The following is a 19,969-nucleotide window of genomic DNA, read 5'->3' on the forward strand; positions in this document are numbered from 1 at the left end:
CATATATTACTATAATCAGTATTAAAAGCAAGAAGCGGAAAAGATATTACAGTTGAAGGTGATGTAGAATATTTCACTTTTATATATATAAAGACATACTTATTTTTAAAAAGCAATTTGACCCACAAGAAATGATTATATAACAGGGGGTTATTGTGAACTAAATGAGCTAATACGCATGAAGCATGAGGGGCTGTTCCTAGCCCAGAATCAGTACTCACTAATTTTTGGCTCTTTCATCACTATTTTATTAACAAATGAATAGCAATGATGACTACCCATATCAAGAAAACTGAATGCAGATATATAACTCATTTTCTAGAAAGATATGGCTTCCATTTGTTCAGTGTTTACGTTATGACATTCTCTCCTACACTCAGACCATTTGGTATAGAGATAAAATGTTTGCCCCAGAGTCAAAATTTGACAATTGATAACATGATGTCCCAGATCTGCTTTAACATACTTCACTAAAGAAGAAGAAAAAAGGAACATATAAAGCAAATATAGTGAAATCAGAATATCTCCATGATTAACTGTGAGTTAAGTACATGGGGGTTAATGGTCGTCTTCTCTCAACCTCTATGTATACCTGAAATTTTTCAAAATAATTCTTAAGTGTTCTACTTTTTTTTTTTTTTTTTGCGGTACGCGGGCCTCTCACTGTTGTGGCGTCTCCCGTTGCAGAGCACAGGCTCCGGACGCGCAGGCTCAGCGGCCATGGCTCACGGGCCCAGCCGCTCTGCGGCATGTGGGATCTTCCCGGACCGGGGCACGAACCCGTGTCCCCTGCCTCGGCAGGCGGACTCTCAACCACTGCGCCACCAGGGAAGCCCAAGTGTTCTACTTTTGAATCTCAGCTTCACCACTGATTAGTTCTGTGACCATGAACAAATTATTTAACTTCTCTGATCCCCAGAAGACTCTTCAGTAGGTTTTCACATTAGCCACCTGATAAGCTTTACCACAGGAATTAACGGAAACAGCATTTTAAAAAAATAACTGACACTAAGCAGGTCACATCATAAAGACAAATTTAATTTTAATCCAAATGGGTCAAATTTAAAGAGAAGCAAAAAGAATGGTAAAGTGTTTCTAAAATAGAAACAGGTGGGTCTATGATGACTGAAGATGGTTTGCCATCACCCGGCCATTTCATCCTATTATCCCTTTCTTAACAGTCTAGACCAGATTCCATCATAAATAGCAACAAGTAACATATAATGAATTCTCCAGAATGCCATATCCTGAGATAAATGCATAAAAAGGTTTCTTGCATGACAACACAAGGGTCAATGCATGTCAATCAACTAAGGGTGACCTATAGACAAACATCACATCTAGCTGCTACACTATTGCCCTGACTACAAGTAACATGGCTTTTTCTCACACTCACTACTTTCATTTATGAAAATCTCTGGATAGCAGCTGGGGACAGCAGTTCAGGAGGAAAGTAATATCTTGAATACATGCCAAATAATCAAAAGCAAACTATCACTTCTGGTTCCATCTCTTCACAGGACAGGAGTTCAAATAAGAACAGATGGTACCTTTATTATCTATAACATAATTACATAATCATTTAAAAATATACATTATTGGAGACAATTCCATCATTCCAGAAATAAATCCAATCATTCACAAAACCTCACCGTTGGAAACCTTATACAGAGGAAAAGTGCATAACTTCACAATACACAGTTTAGCATAAGAGTGACAGGGAAAAATTATTTTAGATAGTGGATATACAGTAAGCGATTTATGCACGTTTCCATTTTTTAAAGAATATGTAGAAAAAATGACACATCAAATCTCACTTATATCCATTCCAATTGAATTCTAATCAAATGTTGTCACTAAATGGGACTCCAAGGGGCATGACTCTCTTCCATAAGTACAAACTCTAAAGCCTGGAATGTACTGCAAATATGCTGGCCTCCCTCTTCAGTTAAAGAAAGAACAAATAGTAAAATGAGTTCAGGAGTCGTACTTTCCAGGGGAACTCTCAAAAGAAGCACTCTATGTTATTAATCTTCTACTCTACAATTTCACTCTTAAGACACAAGTTAAAGCCACGTTTTTTAAAAAAGTAACCAAGCATGTTTCTTACATATTTTTCATACTGTTCATATATGGAATGAATGGGACGCTTAGTCACTGGTTATTTTACTTAAGATATTCCTATCTGAATACAGACGTACCTGATATGTTTCTTTTACTAATAACATTCAAATTATCTATGCATGCAATAATAAACACTAAGCATAATCATACCATGGTATCAATTTCCTTAAAAGGTAAAGCTTATTTCAGGCAAGGTCTGGCTCAAGGATTAAAATAAACACACACAGCAGGAAAGTTGTAACGTATATTCTGTTTCTTCAAGCCATGAAATATATATTTATTTATACATATATACTTATAAATAAAAAAACAAGAACTGTCAATGAAATACCCTAGTTGTACTGCGCTCTAAGAATTAAGGTTATTCAATTTTTTCTTCTATGTGTTAATGAACACCTTTAAACAACCACCAAAAAAAAAAAAAAATCATATTTGAAATCCAAGGTTCACAAAAATGTCACAGGGGGAAAAAAGGAGAGGAAAAGAAAATATGAACCTAAGATGATTCCAGCAGGGAAGAAAATTTCCCACATACAAAGGTATTAGCCGTGAAGCAAGGGAAAGCCAGAGGCCTCGGTATGAAATTGGAGCTCCCTGAATTCACACTCAGGGCATCAAGGCAGGGTGCTCCATCTTTCGTTCCAGCTGAGCCTGTGACCTACAGCAATTTTACCTGCAAGACTTCCCACAGTCAGTCCAACCAGGTGTAGCTCGATCAGAAATGTGTTTAGCAATCATATGAACAAAGAAATGAATTTCTCTAATCACCTGCCTCAGAGAAGCATTAAAATTCTCAATCTGAATCATCACCCTTTTAACTAATTACAACATTGGTTTAAAAGTGCAACTAGGCTAGTTCTCAGCATTCGCCATAGTACAGGATGGTTACAAGTGGTAAACGAAAAATTCTGATCTCAGAACGATTCGCATTTGCATCTAAAATGCTACGATGAAACCACATAACTCCCTCCTCAAAATGTTTCATGTGACGTCTCCTTGAAGTGGCTTTCACTTTAGCTATGTGTGGCTTCCTTTATTTGCTTTAGTGACAAAAATATGAACATGAATATAAAGAAGCAAAGACTCTAAAACAAAGGCCAACAGTAGATACCACAGCCAGCACTAGATTTTTTTTTTCATGGTTTTAACCTAGAGGAAAAACTCAAGGTCCAATAAAAATACCTTCTTTATGTAACTCACAGTTAGCACTCTTTTTATGTTTTAGATTAGTTTGTCTTATAACACAATGATAGGGTCAGCGGTGCCAAGTAAACCCTGGTTAACAGTCCCATTGTTTGTGAACCTCAGCTACATATTTCTAAAAAGGAAGCCGATATACTTGCCCCATTAGAAAGCTACATTTTTCTCCCACAGGAAAGGCTAATGGTGTTCCACTGAAGTGATTTCCAGCAGTAACAATATTTTACATAAAAACAAATCCCTAATAAACTCTATTTTCTATCAATTCATTGATACCAACTAATGAATGTGGCCTTGAGTATACTTGAGCTTAGTGTCATGGTGGTAAAAGTCCAGGATCTAGAGTCCAAACACCTGCTCCACCACTCACTCGCTTGCATGACCTTGGAAGGGTACTGAATCTCCCCTAGTCTCAGTGTGATTAGAAGGCTAGAGCTAGGTAATGCATGTGCAGGGCATATACATTAATGTTACTAACATTTTTAGAATACAAAGCTCGTGTGTGTGTGTGTGTGTGTGTGTGTGTGTGTGTGTGTGTGTGTGTGTGTGTGTGTGTGTGTGTGTATTCACTTTACTATCTATTTACTTTGAGAGAGATCCTATGGAGAAACAAAGTAGCTGACAAGTTAACAAGTGTTCTCTTCAAATATAATCAGGTGAAATAACATATTACAAGACATATGCCATTAATAAACACACCAACTCCCTAACCATTATCGATGGAAAATTCATTCCTTCCACTCCCTGAAATGACAAAAGATTAAAGGAAGTCTCAAGGCAGGCAAAGGCACTGGAAAATTGTTTTTAATTTATCATTCTAAAGTACAGCTATAGAAAAACACATCAATTAGGTAAGGAAAAGGTCAAGGACAACGATTACTCAAGCACCTCCCTTTTTTTCTTTTTTTAAACAGAAGCCACAAGTTTTTTATTAACACAGGTGGGATTTTTTCCCATGTTATATATGCAGAACCTAAAATAAAGATTTGTGAACTCACTCATCCACACTGACTGGCTCCAAAAATTCATTTGGTTGCCAAGCTTAAATAAAGGCCTAGGCAAATCTACTAAGGACATAAATTGGGGCAAATAACTAGAAAGAAGAGGTAAAAGAATCCATATGTTTAAATAAAAGATCTAAAAAGCCTAGAAGCTCATATTATATTATTAGCACAAGCTAATGCTTGTGCTTAGAAGTGTGTAAAATAATTACAGAATCCAGAGTAAAGGAGACCTGGCTTATACGTTTACATGAAAATGCCTGGGGAGATGGATAAGGAAGTCAGGGATTCCATAAGTCAAGCGTACTAGAAAAAGCAATCCAACCTGGGCTACGTTAATAAAAAGTATGATATTGGAGGAGAAAAAAAGCAAGTACTGCTATCACTACGTTTTCGTGATGATCAGATATAGCTTTTCCAGTCAATTCGTTTGCTGGAGAGATAAAAACAAAGATTAATTATGTGCCAGTCATCATGCTAAGCCTGGGGAGATGAAGTGAATAGAGGCTTGTCCTGGAAGATTTCACAGTTAAAGAGAAAGTTGTGTTGCAAATGTTTGTGATACCCTGTGTGTACCAAGTACAAGAGGAAGCACAGGCAGCTATGCCTGAGGGGATCAGCAAAGTAAGTTTTACACAGAAGAAGGACACAGTAATGAGCAAGAGTGTTCCATGCAGAGGAACAACAAACAGAAAACCATAGAAGGTATCATTGGGATTTTTAAGTTGTTCAGTTTAGTTCCATCAACTTTATATAGACCAAATAGCCCCATGCATGCAGAATACACATGTAAATAAAAAATGTTCTCCCTGCTCCCAAGAACTTATATTGTAATAAACTGAAGACACTTAAAGTAAGTTCAGCACAATGTGACATACTCTATATATACTGTAAATATTTTTGATATTCAGGCAATAAGGGTCAAATCCTATAATATAAAGAATTCCTAAAATTCAGTCAGAAAAAGATCACCAAAAATGGGATTAGCTGAATCAGATGTTCATTTTTAAATGATCACTCTAATGATAATGAATGTTAGAGAGGGGACAAGTTTGAAAACAAAGAGACTAATGTTGGGAGGATACTGCTGTGCTGGGTGAAGTATTTAAAAGATCTGAACTGAAGGACAGATTTAATTAACTGGACAGATGGTAGTCACATTGCGCCCAGGATAGAAAACACAGGAGAACAAACACCCCACTTTACTTTCACCATATCCATCCACAGCAACTGCTGCATATACGGTTTGAGAGAAAGATCCAGACAAAAGACTAGATAGCAGATACAGATGTGTTAATCATCAGCCTATAAGCAGAAGTAAATCCTATGAGTGTAAGGAGGTGAAACTGCCTGGAAGAACTTGTAAAGGGATAAAAGAACATTTAGGATTCAATCAAGACGAGCTGACAAGTCAGAAAAAGGGGAAATCCAAGAAAGACAATGAGGACAATGTTTCTGGAAGAAAGAGGTGGCCCACCATGTCAAATATCACAGAGACCAGCAACTGGACAGTCATTGGTGACCTTTGCCATACTGTTTCAGAGGAATGGTAGAGGCCCCCAAACTACAATGGATTTGACAGTGGGTAGGAGGTGACAAAGTATATGCTTTAATGCAGGTTAATTCTAGAAGAAGAACGCTGCGCTTTCAAGGGAGCTGTCCAACAATAAAATAACAATACCTAACAGCTACCAAGGGCTCTTTTTGAGCAGGCAGTAGGGAAGGCATTTCACATACAATTCCTCTCCTGGCTACCACCACCTTCAAAATCAGTATTACTGTTTCCACTTTTCAGTTAAGAAAAATTGGGTTCGGGATGATTACATAACTTCCCCATGAACACACAGCTGGCACATGGAGAAAGGAGGATTGAAATGCAGGTTCTGTCAAACCATAAACCAGTACTCTTTCCACACTCTGATGCTGCCTCCCCATCACTGGAAATTAGGGGGGGTAGGGGGTTATTAACCATTTTACAGGAAGGTCTTTTTTTTCTTTTTTGGAAGATAGCTAACTAGTTGACTTTAAAAGTCACTTCCACCTTCAACAGCCCATGATTCTCGCATATACTTTGCTCACAGGTAGCTGTAATAGCTACAGAATTTCAGATCTAAATGCTCATCACTCCTTTTGCAGCACTTTTTATGCCATCTTCACTTTAAAATAAGCCCACATCCTAACAATGTGCCTATCATGCTACACACAGAGAAAATTAATATCGGTTCCATTTTTTTTTGCCAAAAAATGAAAGTACAGTCTCTGAAGACAGTCACTTCCGTTTCCGCACTCCACAGCATGCTGCATCTTCTGCTATTAAAGTAATTATAACTTATATTGTGATTTGCTTTCGCACCTCACACTGGACAGTAACCTTCAGAGACTGTCTACTTTATTGTAAGCTCTGAGAACATAGCACAGAGCCAGGAAGCAGGGGGCACTAAAACTCTGATGCATGCATGCATGGACAGAACGGAAGAATGGATGGAGAGATGGATGGTGTGGTAAGTGAAGGAAATAATATTTTTAACAGCTATTTTACACTTGATAATGGATTATTTAATCTATTTACCAACTGGGGGATATTACAATGATATACTTGAAGGAGGCAGTATGGAAAATCGAGTGGTACAAGAGGCATGGGATATGGATTTAAAGAGAAATGAACGTTCACTCACAAAAAGACTCCTAAAATACAGGATTTTTCCTGGATTCAATACCACCCAAAGGCAAAAAAACAACAACAACAAAAAACAACTAGTCAATTCACTAAATTATTTTTTAAAGATCAGTTACTTTCGAAACCTCTATCAAGAAGGCCAATCTTATCCTAAATAAGTAATTTATAATGGAATTTCAGGTATGACCCCCTAGGAGATGTTCGAGGAGAGAAAGTTTCATAAGGAACTTTGAAATCACCCCAAAAGTGCCTACCTATATGTTTCAAGATCTATTCAATCTACAGATCTGGCTAGCAAAGGTCTGTTCTCTACTCTCAAGTCTCAGACTTTTTTTTCTCTCAAGATGCATATGACATGACATTCACTTGCACAGAACACTAGCATGAGTGAATCCAGGTTCTACTAAACTATCCTCAAAAATGCTCACGGAAATGAAGGCAAACACTGCCACAGCTCACAAGAATGTCTGATTTCCACTGTGATTAAAGGCATATCGGTAAGATCAAGAGGACTGCAAGCTATGCAAATACCCACCATGACAGCTGCAGCTCGCATCCTCTCCCGCATGAGGAAACACATCAGGATGAAGTGAAAGTAGCATTTTAAGGCTGAACTTGAATCCACCCTAGTTTATATATAGATATTTTAAAATAAGTCATTTGCAAACTTCTGTATGTCGTTATCAGTAGCTGTTAATACCTCACAGCTGAGTGTAACACAGAACTGTGTTGTGACACTGCAGTTGGAAGCCACTGGCCTCTTTTAGGCCTCGGTGAAACTTAAACTAGTTATCAAATTACGATCAGACTCGCTGGGTTAGCCAATTTCAATGGCCTTAGGAGCTGTTTCTCAACAATTATTAAAGACAGAGTGTGCCAGAAGTTAGAGCAGGCAGAAGAGGCAGGTTTGGGCTCTGGTCAAGTCGGGTGCTGAGGCGCCTTCATGGTGTGATCTGAAAAGTAAACAAGGAACTTGGCCTGTCCTCAATTACCCCACTAAACCACCGTGGTGTCAGGCTATCACACTGTCTTTAGTACTCGCCTGTATTACAAATAAAAGCAAGCAAAATACAAACAATGCCTACAGAAGTCACTGGTAAAATGCATTTGCTAGCCAGGTTTTCTGGAAAGCTCCTAGTTACAGAGCAGATTAGGTATTCGATACCTTAAAGCTGCAGATGCAGCAGGACTGGGAGAAGATACAATTGAAGGAAAATTCAGTAGGAAGGGCACGAGAAGTAAGAGCATCCCGACTCTGGGGGTCCTCACCCAGAAAAGGGACATCATGGGATGGATGCTAGACTGGGCCCCCCAAGTGGAGGACTTGCGTTCCAGGAAGTTTAAAGGTTAGCACAAGAACAGTGAAGCAACCGAGCCCATGGTGCTGGAGGTTCCACAGAAGGAAGGAAGCCAAGATGAACCTTTGCCCACTTCCCCAGTTTCAAGAGACCCTGACAACCTGATGTGGTTTTCCAAGAAGGCTACTGGGATGGGGAAAAGCCCAGAAACCATGGCATGTGGGAAAAAGCTAGAAGAGTTAAGAACAGGGAAGCTGTTTTTAGTATCAAATAAGCTCTCTTGCAAAAGAAAAGGTTCATTTCATCGAACTCTGTAGGGCAATGCAAGGAACAACAAACATGTATGTCAGAGCATCAGACTGAGGTCAAACATTAGGAAACATCCTGACGGGCAGAAATGGCCAGGATAGAGCAGGAGATCTTAAGAATTCGGGAGCTCCTTCTCACTAGATATGTTCACAGGCAGTGGAAAACTATCCCTCAGCGAGTCTGGACAGGGGTTCCTCACTGGGGATAGCCTGAGCTAGATTTCTGGGGCGCTGTCCCATTCTAGGAGTCCGATTTGTTCATTGTGGTTAGGGTCAGACTTGAGCAAGTGTAAGAGATAAAAGGTTTCCCACATAAACTCCGATCCCTCTCACCAGTTCACAATCAGAGGACTGGCTCCAGGCTGGACAGGAGTTAGATTTCCAAGGTTTCTTCTAGCTTCAAATTTTCATAATTTTAGTCTCAGATTTACACCCAAATAAATGAGGATCATGTATTCTCTCTATTCAGAAGATCCCCACAATGCATTCCAGGGTTAAATGTCCTTGACTGGTTATAAAAAATAAAAAATAAAAAAATCACCTAAATCCCTAATGCTTCCGAACAGTGTTTTCTCTTACCCACTTGATAGTGGTGACGGATAACATCTGAGTGTGATCCGCTGTAGAAAGAGACTTTTTAATATGTTAAATCTACAGTTTAATCACCACTCAACCTTTTCTTTTTAAGACTGAAGAATCTCTCAGTTCCTGTCACAATTTAAAATCCTTTAGTCACTCGGAGGGGACCTCTTTTTTTCCCCCCCAACATATTCCAAATTTTCTACATCTGTTTCAAGAAGTGCATGTGCAGTGAGACACAGCACTCATGTAGAATTCTGACTAGAGGTGAAGACAAGAGCGATTCCCCCCCGGCTGCTAAACGCAGATCGGCGAAGGTTGACAATGATGAGATTTTTATGTAGGAATATAGTTTCCCTAGTCTTCAGCTCCTTGAAGGAAAAGTATTTCTGTGCTAGGGAGACATTAAATCCTGGCTCATAAACCAGAGCTGGGAAAGCCCCGGCTGGCCTGCTTTAACGGGGAGCCATATGACCAAGTCTGGGCTCGTGCAGATCCATCTGTGGTCCTCTGTGACAGCCATCAGAGCAGGCAGCTCACCATGCTGCCTCCCTGTTGCCTCCCTGATCCCAGGGCCATGCTTTCCTCAAAGCATTCACCATGCAGCTATGCCGTCAGGAGAGCGGACTCACAAGCAGCCTGTACTCCCGGCCTGAAGACTTTGTAGTATTATGACACAGACACCTCATATTTGGGCCTGCAGTACGTTTTACATCTCTGTTTTGGTTCCTACACGTATTAACCTTTATTCATTTGGATTTGCGCGTTTCTCGAGGTAAGCAATATGATTGTGAAGTGGACTCTGGGTCTCCCAGATGCCTGTCACAATAGCTCACCCCACAGCCTGGGATCATCTCCAATCTTCCTGAGGAAAAAAAGCATCACCTAACTTTGAGTAAATCGACGTATACACCCTTTGACACTGACTCACTGAAAGCTAAGCACTCCCTGGGTAAGCCACTATTGCCAGTTATGCTTCCGCAGGCTGGCTATTAGGCAAAAAACATACAACCCCAATTATAAAACAGAGTATTTCAAAACTCATGTGAAAAACACCTTCTCCAGGACGGGCACTTACAAATCAAGAAACTCCTCACGTTTGTGAGCCACCCATGATTTAAGATCCACAAAATTTCAAAACAGAAAAGAACGCTATAATTTAAAATTTTAAATCCCTCTTATCCTTTATCTATTATTTCATTCATTTAACAATCGTGTATCAAATGCCTGTTCTAGGGTAGGCCCTGTGCTAGGGCTAAAGATACAAAGATAAGTGGAACCAACACCCAGTCTCCTGGGCTCTCCACTTCTGGGGAGGAGAGGCAGTCAGGTAAACAGATCATCACAGCAACATGCTCTATTCAAGGTGTCCGCTGTGAGACTGAAGAGACTGTGTCCCTTCACTCCAATGAGCGAAGGTATCAGGAGATGTGGGTCCCAGAGGAGGTGACATTTGAACTAAAGCTGTAATATAATGAGAATTAAATGATGAGAACTGTTATCATGCCAATAGTCAGACCCACACAGAGAAGGTATGCATGTACTTTAATTTATTACCATTAAATACACATAGCAGACCAACAATGCCAGGTTTAATAATAAAAAGAAATTTAATTCCTTTATAAAAAGCAAAAAAAATTATACCACAAACTTGAAGCCCTGACTCAGGTTCTGTCATTTTAAGAGAATATATTGTGCTTTTAATTTAATTTGATAAAATGGCATAGCTCACAAGATGTTTAAAACCAAATGTCAATGGATGGCTTAAAGCCCACTTAGGAGAACATAAGGAGTCAGCAGAGTTGGTGCCACCTTTTTTAACTTCTCACGGCCCCTGTATCTTCCCACTAGATAGCCTCCAGTGACACTGGGGGGGCAGAGAAGGGCAGGAGCTTATGCTGGAGAAGGCTGCATTTCTGGATTACAAAAGCTTTACAGAAAATGATGAATTGAGACGTAAACAAAGGAAGAGAATTTTGCTTTGTTTTGGTTTCGATTTTTCGTGTTTTGTTTTTCGTCATGAGATTTGCCAGGTCATTGTTCTCTTCAAGTCCAAGTCTGGACAATAGTTAAAACATATAAATCACCCAATAAATCAAACACTGAATGATTAACATATCTTTTCTCACTCGTCAAAAACTGATCGGCCTAAGGAGAAATACAACAGAAACTGAAAGAAAGCTTTCAGGTTCAAGTTAATATGCTAGGTTGAAAAGGATTTAGCCTTTTAAACTCAGCTGGCATAAAGCCAGTCCAAATGACCAAACAACAAAACTGCCCTCAATCTGTGTCACCTTCGTAATGCCTTCTTCTCATACTCCATTCCCTGATGTCGCTGGAGAAGGCAGCATTCCAATTAACCGGGCAGTCACCATATAGAGCCATCTACAGAGAATCGAAATTTATATAACGCACTCAAAATAAACATATAATGTGTCTCCATTTATGGCTTCAGGAGACACGTGATAATTGTGCATTGCCCAAATCATTCAACACGAATTTATTCAGTGCCCAAAGTGCAAGGCATTGAGCTAGGCGCTATTAGCTAGGCACTGTATTTCCCAAACTAAAAGTTTGAATACACATTTTAACAAATTATTTTATGTAACTTCCAAGTAAATGCAGCAATCTTGGGAGATACAGTTTAGACACTGACATACTAAAATTTCCAAAACATTCCAATACTACACAGAGACAACTGAACATTTTAAATCAGAAGTAGCTGCTCCTCCCAAAAAGAAAAACTGGAGCTATACAGTCACTGTAGAAAGAGACTCTTTAACTCTTAGAATCCTGGAGCTGATGGGAAATATTTTTTAAATTTAGCTCCATATGAATAAAATATTCTCTCTGAACATCAACCATCATTCTTCGGGTTTCACAACTATAGAAAGTATCTGAAATTGACTAACATTGAAAGGTGGTATGTCATAATCTGGAGGCAGCTGTTAACGTAAATCTTTGGTAATTTACTTGTTTGTTTTGCTCTTTTGCAGAGACATGCAGAATTTCCAGCTGTAAGGGATAGAAGTTCAAAGAAAGTCAGAGAGACCACCTTTTAAAATAGAGTTGAATATATTTTGCTGTGAGGCAAAAGCACAGACTAGGGAAATAAAAAGAAAAACACAAAGTTCTATTCCTCTCTATGAGGGTCTCAAAAGGAATCCATCCAATTCCAAAAACATATAGCATTTTAATAACTGATAACTGCTTCCTCAGAGTTTGTTTTTTTTTTTTAAATACCTGCATGTGCACTTGTGAAATGGATTTGAGATTCCAGCAATAGGTCTAAGCCCTCAAGTTGATAGTCCACCTGCTTTAAGCCATTATTCACAATCCCTAACCGTGGAGGAATATGAAATCTTTAATTTGATTTCTTATATGAAATATAATGGATGGCTTATCAATGAATACAGGACATGGGAATATTATAAAATAAAATGGGTTCAAAATGCCAAAATGCAAAGAATATTAAAGACAGTTTACAAACTGAAACCCTGTTTCAGTCTACATCATTCCTACCTGATGACTGTATTTTTAAAAAGGAGTAGATCGCCTAAGAAACACTGGCTCCTGGGCTTCCCTGATGGCGCAGTGGTTGAGAGTCCGCCTGCCTATGCAGGAGACACGGGTTCGTGCCCCAGTCCGGGAGGATCTCATATGCCGCGGAGCGGCTGGGCCGGTGAGCCATGGCTGCTGAGCCTGCGCGTCCCGAGCCTGTGCTCCGCAATGGGAGAGACCACAGCAGTGAGAGGCCCGCGTACCGCAAAAAAAAAAAAAAAAACGAAACACTGGCTTCTATTTTCTAGAGCTTTCCCTAGAAATTAACAAAATCCTCAAACCAGAGTAACAATATGGGCCGTTATCTGTAGTTCTGACAAACAGTCTTACAATAACACCTTTCAAAATAAAAGTAAATAAAACTCCTTACCAGGAGTGTACGCTATTTCTATTTCTACGTATATATTGATATGAATAGAAAACACTGTTTAACAGTTTTCCTTTAGTAAACTTCATGCCAAGATCAAACCAAATTTACCATCAGACTTTAAATTTCTGCTAAATATAAAGATATAAAAGCTTCTCCTAATAAAACTATTTTATATAGCCAGTAATTCAATAAAGAAAATTTCAAAACAAAATGTGATATCCTAAATATTACTAAAAGATGTGACAGTTTCAAACAGATGCTCAAGAGAGAAGAGCATCTTTGCCAAAGGGAAGAATTTGCTTACACTCACCTCCATTCTAGTCCCACCTGTGACCAACCATTCTATCTATTCTGGCTCCATTTCTTCAACCATAAAATAAATGTCACATGAGCTACCACTGTAGACCCAAGGCATTCATGAATTCCAATATTAATGGTCCTGACTATTCTTGAGTGACCCTGAAAACACATTAACATGCTGTCATTTGTAATTCTGTGTCAGCAGTGACTGAATTGCCATTCCCAGGTGAGTGGACCAAGGGTAACCTTCCAGGCTCTCAACTCCCATTTGATGATCTTCTGGTTCTCACAAGTGAGTGGCGAGTACAACTGCTGCCCATTTATACAGAGGACAAGTAGCCTGTGATGTTATTAACACGTAACAGTGGAATTATAGGAAGCTGGGACTCAAAATCTCACTGTATTCCTCTTGAACATCAGGAGAATGCTACACTAGAAAGCTGCTGAAAAAATTAACAAAGTGATTTTTTCATATCATTTAACTGGATTTGCTAAAAGGAGACTATGTCTAGAAAAATGCTGTTTTCCAATGAGGTCACTCTAAGTGGATTCTTTATTTGGTTTCATAATTAGTTTCAACTTTACACATGGCTGACACAAAAAAGATAAGGAAAAGCAGAAGAGGCCAATTATAAAAGCTATAAACGCATACTATGTCAGTCATATTTCATCTCTCTAAAATTACAAATAAAAGCACATCATAAAGAAACAAACAGATCTTAAAAGGCATATTTTGAAAGTAATCTAAACAAATATCAGAGTAAACCTCTAACTAGAGCCTAAGGTGTTACTTTTTTCACATTTTAACTGGATGTCTTAGATTGTTCTTTAAAGCAGAGGTTCTTCCCACAGTTCCCAAAACACTATTATTTTTTAAACGTTAATTCTTCTAACTGATGGCACTGGAATTTCCCTGAATCCCAGCTGCAACTGTTGCCTTAAGCCTTAAGTTTACAGAATGTTTTGAAAACAATGCACTTGTGTTATATTTACTTTATAGTGGAAATCCTGAAAGGATTAAGGAAGAGATCAATCTAATTTGCAATTAACAGCATTAATTTGCATGCCGTTCACTAAGTCCTGAAAAGAATTTGTTCTCTTTTGAAGGATATTCACCATGCCCAAATCGTGTTGCTTATAGTATTAATTAGATTAGCAGTCGGTCCCCTTTCTTCACATCCAGTGCTGATGTAAACTTCAGCCACCAAACAATGACATTTAGTCAAAGTTTCAATTAATGACACTGAATTAATGCAGTTTTAATATACTCAAATGGAAAACCAGATACATGGAAAAGCTCAACTGATGGTAACAAACATCAGTAAAATAAATTCACAATGAGCTCTTCTTCACACACTGCAAAGAAATGGTATTATTTAATATTCCATTTCAAGATCCAAACATGACAGTTATCACTGATGTACCATATTTTTGTTTTCTTTAATTAAGTAGTATTACCAGCCTCATTCAGCTAGAAACACTAGTGGCTTGAATCCCTATTTACTTAACATTTTACTTAGCTACAATCGTCTTGCTTATAAGATCCTAGATAGCTTTCAAGAATTTCTCTATGTGTACTTTGTCTACACAAATACTATATAAGCTGACAATACACAGAAGGACAGCTCCTTTTTTTGCATTCTCAAGAGTTAAAAGCAATCTGACATAAAGCACAGGGGACCCCTAACTAGAGCTTTTGAGAAATTCCCCAAAACACTTCCCAGGAATTGACCCCTCAACAACCTACCATGGTATCTGGAATTTCTACCATTTGGGTTAAGGTAAAAGGCCCATTACAAAATACCTGGAGATGGGAAGAGAGGAAAGGGCAAGAGATTTAACAAAGCAGCAGACTTGTCACATACAGTTCGATTTCCTCCAAGTGTTTAACTGTCATATAAGCAAAGTTCTACAGCCCAGTCTGTAGGGAATGTTAGGGCCACACGAAGAAGAGTTAAAGACAGGAACAGGCAGGGAGACATGAAGGGAAGCCAGAGTTTGGAACAAGGCCCGTGGAGCACCACTGAAGAGAAAAAAACAGACTATGGGTTGTATTAAGGGAGGAGAGGGAGAAATAGTTATTCTTCTATTTATTGACTTCTGTCTTTTGCCTTATAATTATACAATGTTTCTTTTTAAAAATATAAAACAGTAAATGGATCAAACTATTCTGCTTTCCAACAAATGGCACTACCAAGATGTTTTCTCTGAATTGTTTTACTTTCCATTGTTTTTATGCAAGAACAGACAAAATGAAACAGCCCAAGTTTTGCTAGATGAAGTAACTTTCTGACGTTATCTAAACGAATGCTTTTCCTCTCCAATGCTGCCATGCCCTTCCATTTTTAAGGTTTAAAAACTGACCAGGGTCTGTGAACACACTCAAGAAGATGCTGAAAATCTGAAAAACTACGGTCAGTCGAGACTAAAACTCAACCTGCCTACCTTTCTAAAGTTGCATTCTGGAAATACAAATCAAGAAAGCTGTCACATCATCGCATTACTACAAACAAAACCACAAGCACAGCTTTATGTGTAAACAGCAGTTTGTTATACAACAAAAGCCAGATCACACTAATGAAGATAACTGTAAACAAACGCCATGGCCGCAGTAATAATGATCCGAATTCTTACTTCTACTTGCGAGTCAATGTTATCTGTACTTTATAAAGTGAAAGAATACTTAAGGAGCACAAAAATTTCACTTGCCTAGTTTAAAAACATGAGTCAATCTCAGACCACTGAGATAAAAGTTCTAACAAAATTTAGAGTAAAGTCATGGTTTCATGGCTTCGTGAACTATGTCTTATTGAATTTTTGTAAATGTGAAAAATCGTTTGGTAACCTGTATTCCATTCTGCAAACATGTACTTCCTACTCATTAAGCATATACATATGTTTTCACGTGGAAATGCTATGTCATAGAAGACTGATAATCAAAATAGATTATCATCTCAAATGACGGTAAAAATCATATGTATGACAAAATGTCAAATCCAACTTTCAATAATGCCTCTTAAGCCAACCATATAAAGTCTATAAGAAAGCATAAGAGGAATAGCAATAGTATATCCACCTTAACATCAGGATTCATCATAAAACCTTTTCTATAAACAAAATTTCACACTTAAAATTTCACATCAAGATCCCTATCAAAATATATGCAAAATTAACTTTTCCTATTTTGAATCTATTACATCCAACTGCATTTCAGTTCTGCAAAAATAGGTAAACCAAATTTTTTTGAATTATCGGTGGTCATGTGTATGTATAATGAAAAGCCATTTATGATAGTATGTATATAATACAGTACTGTAAAAAGGCAAGACAAAATAGCCATGGAATGGTTCAATGGGCTCTTTCACATCAACGGGTAAAGACATCAAGCAGAACGTATGAACAATTATTTTCACATTCTTCACTTGATGATAATTTTACATTTACATTAAGAAGCCACACTCTGCGATTTAAAACAGAGAACTGACCTTATGTGTACACGAGTGTTTTCTAACTGCTGACACATTTACTGCTATCATTTTAATTGTAAGCTTTACATCAAGTGTTTTGAAAAAAGGTAATCTCAACATACAGATTGGCGTTACACCTAAACTTCACACCTTAGGGAGATATTTGTTATTCTCTGATATTTCAGCAAAAGGTCTTAATTTTTGAAAATGTCAACAGAGGCCCTTAACACAAAACATAGTTCTTCTGAATGAATGTGAATTGACTGTTTACATGAAAATTCATGCCTGCAGAAAGAATAGCTGTGCATCAATAGACCTATTTCAAGTCATTTTTTTAGAGCTATTACCTCCTTATTTTGATGGGTCTGTGAATACTGCACTGAAGCAGGAATGATTCTAATAGAACCAAAACAAGAGAAGAGAGAAGACACACATACACACACTCACACGCACATTACTTTAAAAAAAAACTGAGCAAACCTGAGTGAAGCAATGAATAGTTCCGAAGCCCCATAAGGACTTATGCATCATGCATGGTCTTCAGACTGCTGGGTTACTTCACCTAACTGCCGACTTCATTGCCTTGCACTCTACTTGCATGCTCAGGCCACATTAGATACTATCTCTGTTCGGCACAAAACACACAGGCGTATACACACACACACTTTCTCTCTACACCGTCCAGCGCTGTTTCCAATTCCAGAGGCCCGCTCTGCGCGTAGCCCGTGCCCATCCCTACTCTGCTCCGCGTCCTGACTCCAGGAACGTAGAGATACTACATTTAGGGATACTACTTAATCCTGGTGTATCTGCTTTGTGGCCTCATCCTTCCAGGATTCACAGGATGGTTCCACCCCCACTCCACCACGGAATACAACGGAGTCGGCAGAGTCCCAGGTGCGAGAGAGGAGACCACTACCTGTCCCCTTCCTCACCCCACGCATCCCGGCTTCTCTTCGCCAGAAACCCCAGGGCCCTCGCCGCCAGGAGTCTGTGATCCCGGGGGGGAGAAGAGCCAATGACAGGAATCAAATAGCCCGTTAACAAGCGGGTGCCAGGGGCACGGAAGAAGTGAGCGGGGTGAGGTTACCACCGGGGAGGTGTGCTCCAGCAGGGCACCCTTCAAGAGCAATGACAGCTCGGCGGGGGCAGGCTGGGGGCGGCGAGGGAGGCTGGGGAACCGCTTTCCATGTCTCTCTCAGGGCCTGCGGGGGAATCCCGGGGCGGCAGCGGCTGGGCTCTCGGGTCGTTCCCCGCCTCCCACGCCCCCTGCGCGTCCCCTCCGCCACCCCCTCCCTGCGGCCGCCCCCGCCCCGCGCGGAAGGAAGCGCCGGGCTCCCCCCACGCTCTCCCGCTCTCTCGCGAGTCCTGTGCGGGCCCTTTCAGAGGGAAGGGAAGAGGGAGGGGGCGCGGAGGGAATTGCTGCAATGGAGCGCCGAAAGAACCCTGCCCGAGCGAGGCAGGCGGTGGAAAGCCACGGCCACATAAAAATGCCATATTAATTTCTGAAAAGCCATAAATCACCCCTCCCTCTGCAAAAGAAAACCATAAACCCGATCCCATGCAAGACTGCGAGCAGCCACCCACTTCCTATTTCTGTCACAGCAGCTACACCCTGCCAGCAACCACCCCCCGGGCGCCCCCTCCCGCCACCGCCACCGCCAACCCCGCCACCGCCTCCCCTCGGCTCAGCCATTTGCCAACTGACGCCCCCGTTACATAAAAATGCCCCAAGGGGGGCCGGGTGGGAAGCCTGGGGGAAGGGCGCGCGAGGGAGGGGGGTTCGAGGGTTGCACAATATCCTAGAAGGTCCGTGGCTGGAGCCGGGAGAAAACCCGGGGTTGGGGGAGGGGAGGTGAGCCGCCCGGCGCCTGCGGCACACTGTGCACCCGGGCGACCGCGGCGCGCCGCTTACCTTTCACCACCCTGTCGGTCGTCGACAACTTGGGATCAATTGCCTTGGGCTCGGACATCTCCGGCCGCCGGGGGACAGCGACGCGCTGCTCGTCCGTCCTACTGCACACCCCGACCGGACCGGCGGGCCAGACACTCAACGCCGCCGCCGCGCTGCAAACCGCTTGGCTGGAGGTCTGGGCTCTGAGCTGGCTTGAAAGTTACTGCCTTCTCCGCGCGTCCCTCCTCCTCCTTCGCCGCCGCCGCCTTCACTCCTCCTCCGCCGCCGCCGCCAGCCCCGCCGACTCTGCTCCGGGCTGCGCGTGTGTGGTGGTTATTTATTTATTTTCTAAGCACGCCTCTCGGTTCTTCTTTTATTCTTGGGGGAAGGGGGATGGGGAGGGGAAGCGCACACACGAGCACCCACCCCGGCACGGAGATCGGGCACCGCGGAATGGAGCCCCACGCGCGCACACTGCCGGGATTAAGACCGATCACATGGGGAGGGCCGGGGGCGAGGGAGGAGAGGCAGGGCCGCCGATGTCAGTGCCACCAGCCGCGCCTCAGCGTCCCCGGCGGCGGAGAGGCGGCCGCCGCTGCTGCTGCTGCTGCTGCTGCTGCTGCTGCTGCTGCCGCTGCCACTGCTTCCCCACACAGAGCACCGCCGCTGAAAGGCGGCCGCAGGAGACGTCCCGCCGCCGCTCTCGGCCGCGCTCGCCTCTGCCTCCCCGCGCTGCTCCTTCACTCACACAGGCACAGCCGCGGAGCTCGACAGACACAGTCCCTGGCGCAACCTACCCTCCGCCGCCGCCGCCGCCGCCGCCGCCGCCGCCGCCGCCACCGCCGCCACCGCTCCCGCCTCCGCCTCCTCCCCTTCCTCCTCCCGGCCCCCGCCTCTAGCTCTTCGGCAGCCTCCTCCTCCCCGCGGAGCCCGCCCCCTACTCCCCCGACGTTGGAGCTGCGGACGCTCATTGGCTAGTGTGCGCGTCACTCACTGCCAGCGGCGCTCCCCTCTGGTCCCGCCTCCCGCTCCTCCTCCTCGTCTCCGCCCCCCGTTCTGTTTTCTCGCGGCTGCCAGTCGAGCGGGTCTGCTGCCTCCACCGCCCAGTCTCCGCTCAGGTGTCACTGTTGCTGGCAGCCCAGGATTAGGGAAGGAGAATGGGCAGGGGGTCGCGGCTGGAAGGAGAGAGG

General features: G+C 41.8%; 1 protein-coding gene across 1 annotated transcript in view; it reads right to left on the reverse strand.

Moving 5' to 3' along the window:
• Nucleotides 1-19,671, reverse strand: part of PPP3CA (protein phosphatase 3 catalytic subunit alpha) — a 299,648-nt gene extending 279,977 nt beyond the window's left edge. The window contains exon 1 of the mRNA XM_027117002.1: nt 18,801-19,671. Coding sequence (XP_026972803.1) covers nt 18,801-18,858 — 58 coding nt within the window. The 5' untranslated portion in view covers nt 18,859-19,671. The remainder of the gene's footprint in view (nt 1-18,800) is intronic.
• Between the last annotated feature and the right edge of the window lie 298 nt (nt 19,672-19,969).

The sequence above is a fragment of the Aethalodelphis obliquidens genome, unplaced genomic scaffold (genome assembly GCF_003676395.1).
Source record: "Aethalodelphis obliquidens isolate GAN/ISIS:26980383/991018 unplaced genomic scaffold, ASM367639v1 scaffold17, whole genome shotgun sequence".
Lineage (NCBI taxonomy): Eukaryota > Metazoa > Chordata > Mammalia > Artiodactyla > Delphinidae > Aethalodelphis > Aethalodelphis obliquidens.